Source organism: Podarcis filfolensis, assembly GCF_964270895.1.
Source record: "Podarcis filfolensis genome assembly, chromosome: 17".
Taxonomy (NCBI): Eukaryota; Metazoa; Chordata; class Lepidosauria; order Squamata; family Lacertidae; genus Podarcis; species Podarcis filfolensis.
Window position 1 is genome coordinate 18,581,944 of NC_139621.1, and position 19,133 is coordinate 18,601,076.

The 19,133-nt window shown below is 46.6% G+C and overlaps 1 protein-coding gene across 1 annotated transcript; it reads right to left on the reverse strand.

Annotated features, from left to right (window-relative positions):
* Positions 1–51: 51 nt before the first annotated feature.
* Positions 52–18,497, reverse strand: LOC310752983 (thioredoxin). The gene is made up of 5 exons (XM_083594184.1): positions 18,344–18,497; positions 5,408–5,512; positions 3,627–3,686; positions 1,831–1,896; positions 52–269 (listed from the first exon to the last, which is right to left on the reverse strand). Exons 1-5 carry the CDS (start codon positions 18,446–18,448, stop codon positions 207–209), a joined length of 399 nt encoding a protein of 132 aa, XP_083450310.1. The 5' UTR covers positions 18,449–18,497; the 3' UTR covers positions 52–206.
* Positions 18,498–19,133: the final 636 nt, after the last annotated feature.

The window sequence follows — 19,133 nt, forward strand, 5'->3', positions numbered from 1 at the left end:
TTGTTGTATTGTGTTTTTTAACAGCGAAGCCACAAGATTCATGCAGCGACACCCGTTTTATACATTTTTATTCTTCTCATTTACAGGCCAACGAGTCAAAAGTGTATTTGGATACATGATCTAACTTGATCAGTTCATTATGTAGAAAAGGCTATAATTTAACAGTCAGCACTTTTTTTTTTTGATTTAGGAATCTGTGGGTTAGGTTACTTTAGATTCTTGATGGTTTCTTCCAGCTTCTCTTTGTTCGCTCCAGAGAATTCATGCACCTGAAATACAGGAATTCCAAGTTCAGGCCTTTCTTTCAAACCATCACTTTTGAAGTAACAAAGCAGACAAATTGAGAGCATTCAAAGTCACACAGAAATGCACACTTGCTAACACTTATAGTTTATGGACGCTCAAAAGATGCGTGCTTTTTGTGTCAAGACGATTGTAATTTTCTCCCGTTCCAGACAGAAGTCACCAGACACAGGTTTCTTAGCAGCATCACTCTCAGTTTCCAGCCTCTCTCTCTGTCAGTCATCCTAACCTCAGAATTCCACTTTGGTTATTACTTGGGCGATGCGCAGTGTTAGAAACTCAAACATATAAGCTAATTGTTGGGTGTCATATTGGAGTGGAAGAAGTGAATGTTGTTTACATATAGCAGACAGAAGAATCTGAAGTCCCTTCTGAATTTTATTTTCTCCCTCTTAATCTTTTTTTTTAATTAAATATTTTTCTTTACTCCTTTCTCCTCCTCCTCTTAGTTTTTATTGCATTTAGATAAGTTTCCGTTTGGACAAAAAAAGAGAGGAAGTTTTGTACTTTTCTCTATAAACCCTAATAACATTCCACACACACATCTATATGCCACCTTAAACCAAGGTTACCATCACCACAAACAAATGTTCCTTTTAATCAGCAGGATTTTTTTATTATTCCTCATTTCTACGCTGCTTTATATTTTATAGGAAAAATCTCTAAAGTGGTTGAGAGTACATCAAATAAAACCATCTGGAATAAAACAAATTCAAGCTTCAAGGAAAACATTTCAGATCGTTCTCTAAAGGATGTTTTGCTTTTCCCCTATTTATCTGCTTAATTTATAGAGCTTTTCTACTTACCTGCTCAAGAAAGCTGCAGGGACCAGCCAGGTGGAGTTGTCTGTTGCCAGCCTGGCACCCAGAGATCTCCACATGGCAGAATGGGACCCCGGCCAGTCACAAAACTTGCCTGGCTAATTTTGAATACTGCCAGAGAATTGCAGTATTCCCCCGGCCACAGCCACTGCTACCCATAACCTAACAAGTGATGCACATGAAGCAATCTGGTGCCAGAAGCCTCAGAGGTAGACTCAAAAGGCATCCCTTTGCCACCAGGTGTGTCTCACTGTATACAGTGGTACCTTGTTTCCCGAACGACTTGGCTCCCAAACAAATCGGCTCCCAAATGCCGCAGACCCGGAAGCGAGTGTTCCGGTTTGTGAGCACTTTTTGGAAGCCAAACGTCCGACACGGCTTCCGCAGCTTCCCGACTGCGTGCAGGGAGCTCCTGTAGCCAATCGGAAGCTGCGTCTTGATTTTCGAAATGTTTCGGGAGTCGAACGGACTCCCGGAACAGATTAAGTTTGAGAAGCAAGGCACCACTGTATATACAACCTTGTACGGAGTGTTGGGTAGGGAGGGCAGAAATCCAGGTAGGTTGAGCCAAGGGGGATGCCTCACAAGACCCCCAACAACTGAATATAGTGCCTCCCTTCCCCACCCAAAAATAATAATTCTGGAGGTGGCGTCCCCCAGCCCCCAGCCCCAAGATGTTTTGCTGGAAATGTGGGACTACACATACCTTTTGATTGTTCTTGTAGAACTGGAATGTTGGCATGCACTTGACGTCACAGTGAGCGGCAACATCCTAGAGGAGATGAAAGGTTATCTGTATTAGTCTCAGGTGAGCACATGAGTTGGTACCCAAGATCAGGAAAACCTGAAAAGAAGCTGAACCACTTATAAAGATTCGAGGGGGGGGGGGGGAGAGGAGAGGGAGGGAAGGAGAAGAATAAGATGCAACAGGGATATTTTCCACAAGGCAAGGAAGAAGCTGCAGCTCATTTAATAATAATAGTAATAATAATAATAATAAATATTTATACGCCACCCTCCTCGGCCAGAGCCAGGCTCAGGGCGGCTAACACCAGTAAAATTACAGCAAACTCAATGGGGGGGGGGGACCAATTTAAAATACAGGTTAAAATGCAATCTAAAATGCAGCCTCATTTTAAAAATAGCCCATAGATCAAAACCATAAGGGGAGGGAAACATAAAGGTCAGACTGAGTCCAAACCAAAGGCCAGGTGGAACAGCTCTGTCTTGCAGGCCCTGCGGAAAGATATCAAGTCCTGCAGGGCCCTAGTCTCTTGTGACAGAGTGTTCCACCAAGTCAGGGCCAGTACTGAAAAGGCCCTGGCCCTAGTTGCGACCAATCTAACCACCTTGCGACCTGGGACCTCCAAAATGTTGTCATTTGTGGACCTTAAGTTTTGCCTGCACCAAGGCAAACCATATTATGCACAAGTCGCCCATTTGCATTTCTCTTAGCCATAGGGGAATAAAAACTATGGAACAGCAATGTTCCAATTGCACAATGTCATCCTCGTCTACCCTTAGGGCTAATGGAGGAATAGCCAATATGTATTCTAAACTTCTATACCATTTTAATATCCCCCCCCCAAAAAAAATAATTTTGTAAATTGCAGCTGGGTAAATGCCGAGAATTGCAAAATATCACACCCTATCTACCACACCACGTAGTGAAGCCAGTTTAAACAGTAAATTCCCTCTTGCCTGGGAAGTTTAGTTCTGTGAAGCCAAGGCTTGAGAATGAAATGGTCAGCACTGGCCAAGCTACAAATTCCCAGGGCTCCTTGGCAAGAGAAATTCTGCATTTCGAGCAGTTTTAAAAGCCCAGGCTCACCTTTACATAGTTCCATCCTTATTTCTGGGATTGCGATAGCATGAAGCTGTTTTCAGTTTGTTCTGGTGAAGCCTGGGGTTGTTCGTTAAACATGTATGACACCCTTTCTCCCAGAGGAGGCCAGGGTGGCAAACAACACGTGACTAAACAATGATACAACACAGAATTCCCAACACAGGCTGGGAAAGGCCGCAACTTAAACGGCTTGTTGACAGAGGAAGGTCTTCCACAGGCACCAAAAAGACAACAGAGGCAGAGCCCGTTGAGTATTCAAGGAGAGGGAATTCTGAAGTTTGGGTGTCAGAGCACTAAAGGCTGATCCCTGTGTTGCGCAGAACAGACCTCCTGATAAGATGGGCATCTGCAAGAGGACCCTTCCGCAGATCACAGTGATCCAGTCGGTCTAAAAGGGGTGAGAGCATGCTTCAGGTGGTCCTGGTCCCAAGCTGAATACTTGGCAACGGAGTCTGAGTGCCACCCTGCCCCCTAGGAGGACACTGTCCAGAACCCTCTGCAAAGTGTGAGAGTTTCCCCAAGACACGAGTCCTTAAAATGCATAGCTACAGCTTTCTCTCTCTCTCTTTCTCTCTCTCTCTCTCTCTCTCTCTCACACACACACACACACACACACACACACACTTCAAGTTTGACAGCTACACTCTAGAATTTACCTGAGCATCATCCACGTCGATTTCAATAAACACTACATCTGGATACTTTTCGAGAAGACTCTGTTGGGTAAAGAAAGGAGAGAGGGTTATACTAGAGATACCATTGCTAAGAAAAAGAAGAAGAAGAAGAAACCTTGCCCCAGCTGGTTGGGTTGGCCCAACCACTCTGGGCAGCTTCCAGCACATATAAAAACCTAAAATGTCAAACATTCAAAACCTTCCTAAAACAGGGCTGCCTTCAGATGTCTTCTAAAAGTTGTCTTCTTCATCTCCTTGCCATCTGACAGTAGGGCGTTCTACAGGGAGGGCGCCACTACCGAGAAGACCCTCTGCCTGGTTCCCTATAGCTTCCCTTCCAGCAGTGAGTTATCTCCTCTCTCATACATGGAAGCCCCCGTTAGCCATCCCCAAGCAAGTGGCAGAGATGATGGGGTAAATCCGAGCATAAAACGAGTTGACATGTTGGGTAGAGGATCCCTTCAAGAGGATGGCAAGGTTCATCTTTGGGAGCCTTCCAGTTTGGCCATGGGTCATTCTCGTTCCCTGGCAGCTAGGGCAAGCAGCTGAATCAGTGGGCACAACCTCTATTGCTCTGCTCTCTTCTCCCTCATGGTTCATGGGCTACGGGAAAGCCGAAAGGAAGCTGAGGGGACAATTCAAGAGTCCACCCTCTTGATGTTTGAGGCTGTTGAGCAGGACCAATGTCAATTTGCAGGCATCCCCCATCCACACAAGCTCATGAGCAAGGCAACCATGGTTTCTCCCACAAATTCTAGTCCTCAGTCACGTTCCAGGCGTCTCTTTCCCAGCCTACCATGATGAGCAAGATGCCAAGTCTGGTCTGCAGGCAAAAAGGAAGTGATTGGCAACTACCAAGGGGAAGATGATGACAAAATGGTCTCATCTCCTGTTGTGCTGGGACGGCAGGGAGGAGATTAAAGTGTCCCATCTTAAAAATGTATAGGAGCACTATTCAGGGTTCAAAATTAGCCAGGCACCGGGGCCATTGAAGATGCCTGGGTGCCATGATGGCATGTGACATCTCCACATTCTGGGGGTCTTTTCACACACTCATACCCCTTCCTGTCATACCCCTTCCTGTACAATTCTATCTGTTATATTTTATCTGCACAACCAGAATGAATTTCTGGAAGCAAAATTCTTTTTCTGTGCAGCCTGAGCAGGAGCAGTAAACGATGTGATAGCTCACTGTTGTCAGTTGTCTCCACCTACCCTGTCCCACTGCCCTGCTCACAGTTGTGAAGAATATTCCTACATTATGAATGGTTCATGTCACCATTAAGAAAAAGAGGTAGGAACAGGCCGATAGATATGGAGACTGTCCCTGGAGCAAGGGACTTTTCTCCAGGTTCTCTAAGCTCTTAACCTGCCTCAAGCTTGTCACATCTGAACTAGCCAGATGTTTAAATGATAGTAAATCCACCATTTGAAAAGTAAAACTTTAGAGTCCTCTTGCCCAAAAATGACAACTAGACATTCAGGGTGGATTTGATTTAAATCACTAGTCAGGAAGACTTGATTTAAAGCATTTTATTTTATTTTTGAGTTTTAGCACACATGAAAAACTTAAAACAAATCCTTATTTCCTGATGAACAGCCTTTGGACTATAATGGACTATAAAGAAAGCTATCTTTAGAAAGATTTTTGCTCCAAAAACATTTTATATTAAAAATCTGATTTAAATTTTTTTAAATTCTGATTTTTTTTTTAAAGTTCATTGATTTTTATTCACCCCCTAGACTCAGAGCAGCTTACTTACATGGAAGAACGGCTTGATCATTTTGCATGGTCCACACCATGTGGCAGAGAAGTCGACGACTATGAGCTTTCCACCAGCATTTGTCAATTCTGCCTGAAATTCCGTCTGGTGAGAGAAGAGAGAGAAACCAGTTTATAGGGGCAGTTTCAATTAATTCAGGTGCCCCTCCTACACAAAAAGATGCAACTCTGTTTCTGAAGCACTTTTTCGAAGGTCGAATACAAAACTGAAACAGCCCATCCCAAGGTCCGTACCTGTCCCCACCGCAATGCAGAAAGAGATTTGGAAGTGCTGCAAAAAGCAAATAAACAAAACAGCCGCACCGAAGACTCGTTTCTATGCCGCCTTTTGGAAAGTGCCTTCCAGAGGGGTGGTCTGCGTTCAGATCCCCCCAGAGCCCAATAAAAAGAGCAACAGGATGGAATGCCAGCTAAAAGCTAAGGAAGCAGGAAGCACATCTGTTGAGAGCAGGCAAGCATTGCAAACCCATGTCACCACGCAGTTGCTGCACGAGAACACTCTGTGCCAACCTTTAACCACACCAATTTGTTCTGAGCTTTGCAATCCATGGAAGTTACTAAGCCCATAGGCACCCTGGGAGGCTGTCCTTACAGGCCATAACCAAGTGGTTGTTTACATCCTTAGGGAGCGGCCTTACACCGAGCCAGATCAGGGCTCCATCCAGTATATTTCTCACTGAATGGCAGTGGCTTTTCAGGTTTTCCAGGTTTCAGAATGAATTTCTGGAACCGAAAAGCTGTGTCTGTGCAGGATAATTAAACATTATATTTAATGGTTGTTGCTTGGCTTCACTTGCCATTGCCCTCCTCACAGTTGTGAAGAATATTCTCGCATCTTAAAAAGCAGAGACATCACCTTGCCAACAAAGGTCCGCATAGTTAAATCTATGGTTTTCCCAGTAGTGATGTATGGAGGTGAGAGCTGGACCATAAAGAAGGCTGATTGCCGAAGAATTGGTGCTTTTGAATTATGGTGCTGGAGGAGACTCTTGAGAGTCCCATGTACTGCAAGAAGATCAAACCTATCCATTCTTAAGGAAATCAGCCCTGAGTGCTCACTGGAAGGACAGATCCTGAAGTTGAGGCTCCAATACTTTGGCCACCTCATGAGAAGAGAAGACTCTCTGAAAAAGACCCTGATGTTGGGAAAGATTGAGGGCACAAGGAGAAGGGGACGACAGAGGACGAGATGGTTGGACAGTGTTCTCAAAGCTACCAGCATGAGTTTGACTAAACTGCGGGAGGCAGTGGAAGACAGGAGTGCCTGGTGTGCTCTGGTCCATGGGGTCACGAAGAGTCAGACACGACTAAATGACTAAACAACAACAACATGAACATGTTACCATTAAGAAAGAGGTTGGAAGAGGCCAATAGATATGGGGACTTTCCCCAGATCAAGGGACTTTTCTTCAAGGTCTCCAAGTTCTTAACCTAGCTCAAGGTCGTCCTCTGAACTGGCCAGATGCTTAACTGATAGCCAGTCCACCATTTGAAAAATAAGACTTCAGAGCCACCTTGACCCAAAATGGCGACTAGGCACTCCGTTTTGGCGACCGTAACCTTGCTTTAAGGAGCCATTTGGCGCCTAGGTTATATACCTGAGTTTCTAACACTGGGTGCAAAGATCTCTCTGCAGAACAAGCTGTAAGAAAAGACACTGAATGCAGCCTTTGAGTGCAGCCTTCCGCATCTCCCCAACCTTTGCCCAGGGAATGCAGCTTTCAAGTTAGATTTTGAGAACTCACTGGAAGGTTTTGGGTTGCATTCCCCAGGGCCTACCTAAGTGCATGCACTTTGAAGTTGGCATGCTTCTTTGAATGTATCTTATGTCAATATCCATTTCCATTACCTTGGTGGACGGCTCCAAAACCATTTCCCCGCAGTCAGCGAGGCCTGAATAATCTCATCTTCCTGGAATCGCTACTAGCCAGAAAGTAGCACAACTAATGGAGGGGAACGTGGCATGTCAACGCAGCCCATGCCTCCAGCCACGAGTCTGGTGAACTCGGCTAGTAGCCAAGATCGGCACATTTAAACAAGGGAAGCTGACGGGTGAATCCCATGCTCTCTGAAACTCTCCCTTCACCTGGTGTTGGGTTAGTAGCAGGGTTCGAAATTAACAGGGCGCCAGGTGCATTTTGCGCCTAAAGATTCACCATTTGCAAGCTCAAAAAGTCTGGGTGCCATTTCTTGCGCCTGGCTGACCCTCCAGGATGACTGAAATGTATGTGCTTTGAAGCTCCCGAGTATATGTTAAGGATAGGCAATACGTTAAGGAGCTTAACAATAAAGAGTAGTGTGTTTTGAAATCTGAAGTATGGCGCCCATATTTTCTATTGCCAACACCCAATTAAACAATTTCTTTTAAAAATGTGATATTAACAATGTATCGCTTTATGTGAACTGTGTATTACTTCATGCTTATCAAGGTAATAAAAAGTGTTGCCGAACGCCCCCCAAAATAGCGACTAGACATTCTGTTTTGGCGCCCACAACCCAGGTTCCAGGAGCCATTGGGCTCCTAGCTTTTCTATCCATTTCTAAGACTGGTTAGTAGTGCAGCACAACAGGAGGAGGAGGAGGAGGAGGAGGAGTGGGTGAGTGCAAGCCATTGAGTCTTCAGTCAAGACCCACGATGGGGTTGCAACCCAAATAAAGGCAGGCTGCAAACAACAACATATACAGGGGTGGAATTAAGAATGAAGATCTACTGACGGGGCCGAATTGCCCTGCTGCACAATGCGGTCCACAAGCCATGAACAGAGAGTTGGAATGTTTTCACAGCGTTCATCCATGGAAACTTTTCTAAGAAAAACCTGCACAACCAGTAGCGTGACCAAAAATACAACTAGCTATCAAACAGGGCCGTTTCAAAATTGGAGGTGCACTTTGTACCCTAGATGACTATCCCTTTGGAAGAGTATAAGGAATGCACAGCTCTTTGGATATACAGTGGTACCTCGGGTTACATACGTTTCAGGTTATATATGCTTCAGGTTACAGACTCTGCTAACTCAGAAATAGTGCTTCAGGTTAAGAACTTTGCTTCAGGATGAGAACAGAAATCGGGCTCTGGGGGCGCGGCAGCTTCAGGTTAAGAACAGTTTCAGGTTAAGAACGGACCTCCGGAACCAATTAAGTACTTAACCTGAGGTACCACTGTACATTTTAAAACTGTTTTCAGTAACTTAAGCCCTTGCCCAACTTTACATCATTTAAAACAGAGAACATGTACACCATTCCTTTTTCATGTCTCTTTATAGCAAGTTTTAAGCAGCGCTCAAAATTCGCCTGGCGTATTTTGCACCCGGCTATCAGCCACCTGGAACCAAGTGAAGAAGTCCGGGTGCCCAACTGTTACACTCAGTGAACTTTTGCAAAATAACCTTCCTGGAATTGTACTGTGTATGAATTTGGACCAAGCTGTCCAGAGAACCACTGCGCTAGAATCCAAGATAGGTTCGTGCCTACGGCGATGGCCTTGGCTTGCAGTCAAGTCTTAAGAAATTCAGCAACTCCAAATGCAGTCAAGCAAATTGGAAAAAAATTAGGGGTTGGGGAGGGAAGAGAGAGCCCGAGTCTAAGAAACTGCTGCATTCCCCTTTGGACATTATATTCAGAGTGTATTCAAGACAAAGAAAACAACATTCTCACCCCAGCCAACTTTGCCATTAAAGATTATGAAATCTCAGCTGCAATGCACCCCTGGCATGCGCCATTTTGTTGTTGGCTGAACATCGTGTATCCACATTATAAAAAATAATGCCTTATACTAAGAAGTTTTGAGAACACCCATTTCAAAAAATGAAATTTTTTTGGAAAATGGCATACACACAGCTATCTTGGACAAATAAACCCAAGTCCAAGGGCAGTTTACAAAGCCAAAAAAAGGGAACCTGCCCAAATATTTTGTAGCCATTTCCGAGATAGAACAATGTAACAAGTGCTAAGAATAAGCAGAGTTCAAAGGTTTTGCTCTTTAAGGAGGAGGACACGGGTGGCGCTGTGGGTTAAACCGCAGAGCCTAGGATTTGCTGATCAGAAGGTCAGTGGTTCGAATCCCCGCGATGGGGTGAGCTCCTGTTGCTCGGTCCCTGCTCCTGCCAACCTAGCAGTTCAAAAGCACCTCAAAGTGCAAGTAGATAAATAGGTACCGCTCCAGCGGGAAGGTAAACGGCGTTTCCGTGCGCTGCTCTGGTTCGCCAGAAGCGGCTTAGTCATGCTGGCCACATGACCCGGAAGCTGTATGCCGGCTCCCTCGGCCTATAGAGTGAGATGAGCGCGCAACCCCAGAGTTGGTCACAACTGGACCTAATGGTCAGGGGTCCCTTTACCTTTATCTCACAGTGTATTCAAAACACAAAAGGAGCTGGACTCCTATGGGCAAGGATATAGGATACCACCATCCAAGATATTGAGACAGAAAGTTCCTCAAGCTTAGAAGTGGAGCATTTGATGTGCAGGCAGAAGGTTCCACACACAATCCTTGGCAGCTCTGTAGTACAGTGGTACCTCAGGTTACATACGCTTCAGGTTACACACTCCGCTAACGCAGAAATAGTGCTTCAGGTTCAGAACTTTGCTTCAGGATGAGAACAGAAATCGGGCTCCGGCGGCGCGGCAGCAGCAGGAGGCCCCATTAGCTAAAGGGGTGCTTCAGGTTAAGAACAGTTTCAGGTTAAGTATGGACCTCTGGAACGAATTAAGTACTTAACCTGAGGTACCACTGTACCAGGAATGCCCCACCCAGTGTTAGAAACTAAGATATACAAGCTGGGCAGCAAATGGCTCCTTCAAGCAGGGTTACAGTCGCCAAAACTGAATGCCTAGTTGCCATTTTTGGGCCAGACGGCTCAAAAGTCATATTTTTTGGTTCCAGAAATTCGTTCTGATTTTGCAGATAAAATACAACAGATAGAATTCTACAGGATGGGGGAATTCTGTGAGAAAACAGTCAAGATGCAAGGATCCCCAGACAGGCACCTCCAGACAGTGTTTGAAATTAGCCAGGCGCCAGGCACATTTTGCACCTGGCTGTCAGCCACTTGTCACCAAGTGAAGATGCCTGGGCACCAGGATGGCATCTCCACCATCTGGAGGTGCATGCCTGGGAATAATTGGACCCAGACTGTTTTCACACATCAATACCCCATCCTGTAGAATTCTATCAGTTATATTTTAACTGCACAATCGGAATGAATTTCAGGAACCAAAATGCTTTTTCTGTACAGCCTGAGCAGGAGCAGTGAACGTTATAGCTATTTGTTGTCACTTATCTTCACTTACCCCATCCCACTGCCTTGCTCACAGTTGTGAAGAACATTCCTACGTTATGAATGGCCCGTGTCACCATTCAGTAAAAGAGATCAGAATAGGCCAATAATGTGGGCTGTCCCTGGATCAAGGGACTGTTCTCTTTGAAGTTCTCAAAGCTCTTAACCTGGCTCAAGGTTGTCTCTGAACTAGCCAGATGTTTAACTGAGAATCAATCCCAGTCAGTCCATCCTTTGAAAAATAAGACATTGGAGCCGTCTTGCCCCCAAATGGCAACTAGAGATTCCATTTTGGTGACTGTAACCTTGGTTTAAGGAGCTATTTGGCCTCTAGTTTCTATATGTGAGTTTCTAACACTGCCTTCAGATGGAGGAGACCTCAGGCGCCATGTTGGCACCCAGACATCTTTACTCAGTCCCTAGTGGCTGATACCCAGGTACAAAATGTGTCAAATTTCAAGAACTGGTCCCATCTGACATCCTGGAGGGCTGCTGCTAATTAATGTAGACCAGGGACGTCCAATAGGTCGTTCGCGATCTACTGGTAGATCCCCGGAGGTTTTGGTAGATAGCGGTCGATCGCAGGGTCCCTTTCCTTAGCGTTGCTAAAATTGTTTTCATCCCAGCCCCCTTGCCCTGCCCTTCATTGTTGCACGATCTGCAGAACAGAAGACGGAGTTATTGAGTGAAGCTGTTTCCCCAGCGATTTGTTGGTGAGTGGGTGTTCCTATGTTTTCCCCAAAACCCTTAAAACCAGGGCTTTCCTCTTCCCTAAAAAAAACTCAAGGACTTTGACCTGAACCCCCCCCCAAAATGGGGGTAGATCACTGCCAGTTTTTAATTCTGTAGGTAGATCGTAGTCTCTTGGGAGTTGGTCACCCTGATGTAAATACATTAGAGGGACCAGCGATTGAACTCTATAGTTCCCTAGAGACCTACAGTTCAGTAGAAGCATGTGCACCAGCCACAATAGCTGAATGAGCCGTCAGACAAGTCCATTAACCCACACTGACTTAGGAATTCAAGAAGGCCCTCTCAAGGGCGTCACCCAATTGTTAAAGCGAGAGAGCCCTTTCCTCTCACAACCACTGAAGAGATGTTAGTCAGAAACATAAAAGACGGCCATCTATGACTCAACCCTTATTACAGTTCACATCATTTGTTTGTTTTAGCATTTTAAAATTGTAAGCTGCTTTGGCAGAAAAATCAACCTGTGAAGGTCACCAATGAACGGCCAAGAAGTCCCAATAGTATCTCTCAAATTTCCTTTCTGCCATACAAGGCAGCAAGCAGTCTGTTCCTAATGACAAGGCAACAGTCTACTCCTAATAAGCTTATTCCACATTTCCATGTTAAGTTGCTGTTCAGAGAAAGCTTCTTCTGAAGTCTAAACTAATAGATGCTTGCCCACAAATTACAGGCCAGTTTAATCAAGAGGCAGTCAGGTTGCAGCATTAATAACATGGTACTTGCTCAGCAGATCTTCCTATTAGCCAAGGTATAAATATATATCTACAAAGCTCACAATGATAATCATATAGGAGGGGGGCATATGGGCATTGTGGAATAACCCAGGCTTTAACTTAAGTGATGCTTAACCTAAGTGGCATTTAAAGAGGATGGTGTTCATTAAATAGAGCTATTGTTTACTATTTATTAAATAAACAGCATTCCCCAAAATTTAGAAGACAGTACAAGTCCACAGGTCTCATAAGTGGAGAGGAGATGAAAGAGACAAGCTAAAGATTCAAATCACTCTTTAACAGATGGCACAAAGTGCGGCACATAGGGATGCTGCCATTTTGGGTTAAAGGACCCCTGACCATTAGGTCCAGTCGTGACCGACTCTGGGGTTGCGGCGCTCATTTTGCTTTATGGCATGACTAAGCCACTTTTGGCGAACCAGAGCAGCGCACGGAAACACCGTTTACCTTCCCGCCAGAGCGGTACCTATTTATCTACTTGCACTACGTGCTTTCAAACTGCTAGGTGGGCAGGAGCAGGGACCGAGCAATGGGAGCTCACCCCGTTGCAGGGATTCGAACCGCCAACCTTCTGATCAGCAAGTCATAGGCTCTGTGGTTTAACCCACAGCGCCACCCGCGTCCCTTTTGGTAACCATTTCGGGTTACCAGTGTTCAAAATTAGCCAAGCGCATTTTGCAGCTGGCCATCAGCCACTTGTGACCAAGATGCCTGGGCACCAGGATGGCATCTCCACCATCTGGAGGTGCATGCCTGGGAATAATTGGACCCAAACTGTTTTCACACATCAATGCCCCATCCTGTAGAATTCTATCAGTTACATATTATCTTCACAATCGGAATGAATTTCAGGAACCAAAATGCTTTTTCTGTGCAGCCTGAGCAGGAGCAGTGAACCATGTTGCAGTGAATGGTTGCAGCTTGTCTTTGCTTGCCCCGTCCCACTGCTCTGCTCACCGTTGTGAAGAATATTCCTACATTATGAATGATACCTGTCACCATTAAGAAAAAGAGCTCAGAATAGGCTAATTTATATGTGACCTGTCTCTGGATCAAGGGACTTTCCTTCTTGCAGTCTCCAAGCTCAATGTTTTCATCTGAACTAGACAGATGCTTAACTGAGAATCAACTCGTCAGTCCATCATTTGGAAAATAAAACTTTAGAACCGTCTTGCCCCAAAATGGCAATTAGGGATTCCGTTTAGGCGACTGGAACCTTGGTTTAAGGAGCCATTTGGTGCCTAGCTTATATATCTGAGTTTCTAGCACTGCTCTCGTGGGATCTCAACATCCAGGGTATTATTCTTATGGTGAAACTGGATGGCACCACAGTGATTATTTTTAGAACACTTGTGGCTTTTGCTGCACACTGTGAAACTGGGACCGATTTGCCTGATTTCAATTTACCACACGGCGTTTCATTCAAAACTGGGATTCTGGACTTCCCAGAGTTGCAATATTTTGTGTTACAGCTTGCAAAACAGAAACCATGTGACTTCTGTTTTTACAAAGCACAAGTTTAGCTGAGGAAGCTAAAGTCTTTTCACACATCACACCGACCTCGGGGCCTCTTCACACAGGTGTGAATGCGGTCCAATGTGGTCTGGTGACATGTACCTTTTTTGGATTCCTGCAAACTTTTTGTTTTAATGGGGATGGGGTTTCAACTTGAATGGGTGCTGTTTATTCCTACATTATGAATGGTCTGTGTCACCATTAAGAAAGAGGTTGGAAAAGCCATTAGATTTGCAGACTCTTCCTGGATCAAGTGACTTAAGGAAAGAAAGTTCTCAAAGTTCCTAACCTAGCTCAAGGTTGTCATCTGAACTAGGTAGAAATCTAACTGAGAATCAATCCCTGTCAGTCCATCATTTGGAAAATAAAACTTTAGAGTTGTCTTGCCCCCAAACGGCAACTAGACAATCTGTTTTGGCAACTGCAACCTTGGTTTAAGGAGCCATTTGGCGCCTAGCTTGTATATCTGAGTTTCTAGCACTGCAGGTCACATAAAGGAATAAAGTAGCAGCAATGCTTCACTGGATAGCAAGAAGGCTAGATTCAAGCACGGCACCAAATTTAAGGGATACTGAAAAAGCAATCCAGTGGAGAGTTAGAAGAGCATTTCCAGCAGGAAAACAGAATGAGAAAGGATAGTCTGTATGCCGTATGGCAGCACAAGCTGGACATGTTTTCTCAGAAGCGAGTCCCACTGTGATCGGTCATGCTAACTTCCTAGTAAGTGCTTACGGTTACAATCTCCCTGTACAGTCTAACCGTGGCCATCTAACGTAATCCGTTCCGGAAGCCCATTTGGCTTCCGAAATGTTTGACAACCAAGGCACAGCTTCTGATTGGTTGCAAGAGCTTCCTGCACTCAAGTGGAAGCTGCATCGGACGTTCGACTTCCAAAAAAGTTTGAAAACCGGAGCATTTACTTCCAGGTTTTCGGCGTTCAGGAGCCAAAACGTTCCAAAACGGAAGCGTTCAGGAACTGAGGTTTGACTGTATTTACATAAAGGGGATGAGAGCAGAGAAGGAATACCCTTATGTTTCAACTATATTAAGAGGCCAGCAAAAACAATTCAACATGACTGAGAAGAGCTCAAGTGGCAATAACCTAAAGATCACAGTAGACAGAAAGAGTCAAGCTAAAGGTTAGGAGATAACAGCTCAGCAATGGACTAGAGCTTAGTAAGTTACAGAGCTTCCTTCTTTGAAGCTGTCATGGAAAGAGCTGGGGCAAACATCTTCCAGGAACTCTCTGTGAAGAGGCAGAAAATCCAGATCTGGGGCTGGATTCTTGCTAAATTCCAATGAACGCACCCACAGACACTGGGGGACTTCCATAACTTTAGCCTGTAACAAGTCAATGTCTTGTTAAAGGGGAAGCCAGGAAGTTCATCTGTCATCTGACAGCAATAAACTCATTGGCTGCGTCTTTTGTAATCGATCCCACCCTGAAAGGACTGGCCTACCTTACCAAGTCACAATAGGCTTAAAACTGGAAGGAGGGAGGGGAGGGAGAGAAAGATCTCTACAAAATGCAAGTTTTGTTGTTGTTGTTTTAAGATGCAGATGTTTTTAGTTTTGTTGCCTTCTGGCATTTCCCTTTAACACTCCAGCCCTCCTCTCCCAAAGCAGTGTTTAAGCGCTGCTAACCCAAGACAACCTTTTATGTCTCAATGATAGCAGATGAAACCAGCCCGAGAAAAACTTCCCTGTGCCACTGTGAGTCATTTCTCAGACACTGGGGTGGCTACCGGAAATCTCTGCTGAGGGTGGAAGAAGCAAAAGCAGGTCATCCTTTCAGTTTCATGCCTAGGGCATGTCAGGATTAGAAAGCTAGCCACATTTCAACTTTTCCGCTTAGGCCAGGGAAGGGATGCTAGAAAGAGGAATACAAGAGAAAGTAGAGCATGAATTGTGGGGATGGAGAAGGAGAAGCTGTAAAGGCTTAAGAAAGAGAAAGAAAAAAACATGGGTTAGGCTCACACCAACTAATTTTTTCCAAGCAGTAGTTTTCCTTCCCAAATGAGCAAAGCCACACAACCACATTCAGCAAATGTCAAGAAGCATACAACTGGTCACCGATATGATTGAGGAATAAATCAAGGATGTTTTGTCTCTTCCCAGATCACAGGAAACAATGCATTAGAATAGTCGTTTATAACTATGTTCCAGTACATATCTAACACCCCCCCCTCTAAATCGGAAGAAACTTGTATCCTAACGGCAACTCACCAACTTGCTAACATTAAAAGTAAAGGGACCCCTGACCATTAAGTCCAGTCGTGGACGACTCTGGGGTTGCAGCACTCATCTCGCTTTACTGGCCGAGGGAGCCGGCGTTTGTCTGCAGACAGTTTTTCCGGGTCATGTGGCCAACAGGACTAAGCCGCTTCTGGCGAACCAGAGGAGCGCACGGAAACGCCGTTTACCTTCCCGCCGGAGCGGAACATTATGTTGTCATTAAAGAGAAAACTTATTTCCTAGTTCTCAGTACAGACATCTTTGAGTGTGCAGCAATGCCCTGCTTGACAACGGTGTTGGATGTTTCTGCACTTGAAGTCCCTGTGCTGCTTCTGTAGTCCAGGAAAATTTAAGCCTTCCTACGACTGAGTACAGCTGATCACAGGGGCGGCGGCGGCGGCGGGGGGCGCTGAAAGCAGCCACATCCCCAGGGCATAGGGCACTAGCGCACGAGCAGTTTATGTAAACAACAGAGGAGAATACTATACTACAAGAATCATAGAATTATAGAGTTGTAAGGTAGCAAGCTGGAGAAGGAACTGGCAACCCACTCCAGTATTTTGCCATGAACACCCCATGGACAAAAGGAGAAGCTTTGAGGAGAAATTCCAACACATGCTCTGGTTCATAGGGTCACGGAGGGTCGAGCACGACTAAGAGGACTGAAGGATGGCAAAGGCAGCAAGCATCTCTCCCTCTGCAATTAACACAAGCTTCCCTTCAGGTCAAGGAAATGAGGGATGGAATCCTTTTTTTTTTTAAAAAAAAGGGACAGCCAGGAATCTCTTAAAATGCAGGAGCTTGTCAGAGAGAGAGTGTGTCTCTGCAGCGGCTTATTACAGCAATTGTCGTTTTTTTGGCTGCAACCGCCGTCTCTCCTCCTGCCATTTGCCTCCTCCCTCTGTGCCCACGCTGCTGCTGCAACCGTTCGCAGCAGCCATTAAAGTCTGCCGCAGGAAAATCCAGAACAGCAAGAACACAAGAGGCCCTTCGCCGGGGCAGTGGGGCACAACTCTCCAAACAACAAGGCCTGGGCTAGGCAAAGAGGCGGCCGCAGCTCAGATAAGAGCTTGGCAAAAACTCTTGATGTTCAAAGCGGGAGTCGGAAACCGGGAGCTGCCAGGAAAGCTGCCGTCTCAAGAGGACCACACTTTGGCGGCGGACTTTACACATGGGCAGAGTTGTGCCGCAAGATCCTTAACTCTCCACGGCAAGGAGGCGATTGTACCTGCCGCCACTCCTTCCACTGGGGGGCAAAGTGTCCTTTCTAGGTAGCCAGCCCTGCGGAAGAGTTTAATCAGGCGGATCCAGGCAGAAGGAAGAGTGCTGGGGGGCCGCCATGGTTGTTTTCTCAGCAAGCAGAGAAGGAGGAGCCCGTGTACACAGAGCTAGGAAGGGGCTCTGAGATGATGCAGGCAAGGAGAAGAGGGAATGGAAGCAGACAAAAGCCCTCGCTCCCATGCCTCAGTGCTCCTCTTAACTGGCACATGCGGAAGCAGATGCTGATGCAACCCCAATGAGCCTCTGGGGCAGGTTTTCCGGGTGGCAGAGGCAGCCGCAATGCCAGGCAGGGAGAGGAGGGGGACGGTGGAAGAAGAAAAAGAAGAAGAAGGGACACTTCAGGAAGTTAGAAGCGCCTCTTCCTGACCCCTGCAAAGCCACCATCAGCGTAAAAGCCCTGCATGCATTTATTTATTTTTAAGCGCAAGGAACTAAGAATGCAACAGGCACCCAAAGGATCTTTTCCACACTAGATAAGAGGCAAGGAGCCAACTCCTAGGGGGCCAAGGTCCCTTCAGCCCCTCCCTCCCAAAGGAAACGGGCATTGCCATTCAAACTGGTGTGCGCCTTGCGATCTGGTTATGCCAGACGACAGGGCTTACCTGGGCCCATGGGCATTGCCGGGTTGGGGGGGCAGCTGCTCCCCCCCCCAAATAAATAAAAATACTTAACTCACTGCCCAGTGGCACCTTGGATAGCTCGTCCCCCCCACATAAATCCTAGCTACTCCATACTTGGGGGGGGTCCCATGGGCGTAGCCAGGATTCTTGGGGGGGGGGGTGTTGAGCAGACTGTGGAGTAGAACCACAGTTAGTTAAGTATTTTTAATTGGATTGTGTGGGGGGGTCAGCTGTCCCCTGCCCCCCTCCCCTTGGCTACGCCCGTGGGTAAGGGCCCCCCAAATATTTCATTCAAGTTGGTACCTCTGCAGCCACCCCCCCCGGGGTTGGGGGGTCAGATCAGGTCCCTTAAAAGGAGAGGGCGGAGGAGTTAGGGGTCGGTAGCTGCAAATGTTGCAACCCCGGGATTTTGAACGCGCGCTTCTCCGCCGGCGGTGGTCCGTCCTCCCTCCCTCCCGGGCCTTGGCGTGGGAAAGCCGCCCCCCAATGCAAGGGGGAAGACCCTTACCAGGCTGCCCACGGTCTTCACCATCTTTGCGCGTCCTTCCGGCGGTTCCTGCGACTTCTCGGCGGCGGCTGCAGCGGCTCTTTCCGTAGCGCCGCCTCCCTGCATCGCCTTATGTATCGCAGGGCGGACAGCCCAGTCCGGGGGGAGGAGGGGGAGGACGAGGAGGCGGCTGCGCAGGCGCGCGGGACTCCGTGGGGGGAGGAGGGGAACACGAGGGGGGAGGGTTGGCTGGCTCGCTCGTGCGCAGGCGCGGAGTTTCCTGCCTTTCCCTATCTCCTCCTCCTTCTCTGCCCCGCCCTGCAGGGAAGTCCCTGGGCTTCTGATGCGGGGGAGAGGGGGGGGGAATCCCCTCTCTTTCCCTTCCCCCGCTCTCCTTTTCCCAAAGGCGGGTTGGGGTTGGGGAAAACAGGGAGAATAAATAAAAGGGACACGCCTTTTTATTTATTTACGGATTTTTGCAGCCCGTGCATACTATGTGCAAAATAAAAAAGGTTTTTAAAAAAATCTGAAGGCAACCCTGTTTAGTGAAACTTTTAATATTCGATGAATTTTTGTATTTTAATATTTTGCTGGAAGCCGCCCAGAGTGGCTGGGGAAACCCTGCCAGATGGGCGGGGTATAATTAATAAATTAATTATCATTGCTTGAGCACCCACAAAGTTCCCCAGGAAGGGGGTCGGGCACCCACAAATTTCGGTGCCAGGGCCATGGCACCCCCACCCCCCAGATCCAAGCCGACAGTCCTATGTTGCTTAGAAGTGAGCCCCACCGAGATCATAGAATGGTAGAG

Bases quoted from the DNA above. Each gene is read 5' to 3' on its own strand.
- LOC310752983 (XM_083594184.1), bottom strand. From the start codon at position 18,448: ATGCAGGGAGGCGGCGCTACGGAAAGAGCCGCTGCAGCCGCCGCCGAG. The intron at 3,687-5,407 runs GTAAGTAAGCTG...TTTACCCAACAG, and splicing joins TGATCAAGCCGTTCTTCCAT to AGTCTTCTCGAAAAGTATCC. The intron at 1,897-3,626 runs GTAAATTCTAGA...CATCTCCTCTAG, and splicing joins TCGACGTGGATGATGCTCAG to GATGTTGCCGCTCACTGTGA.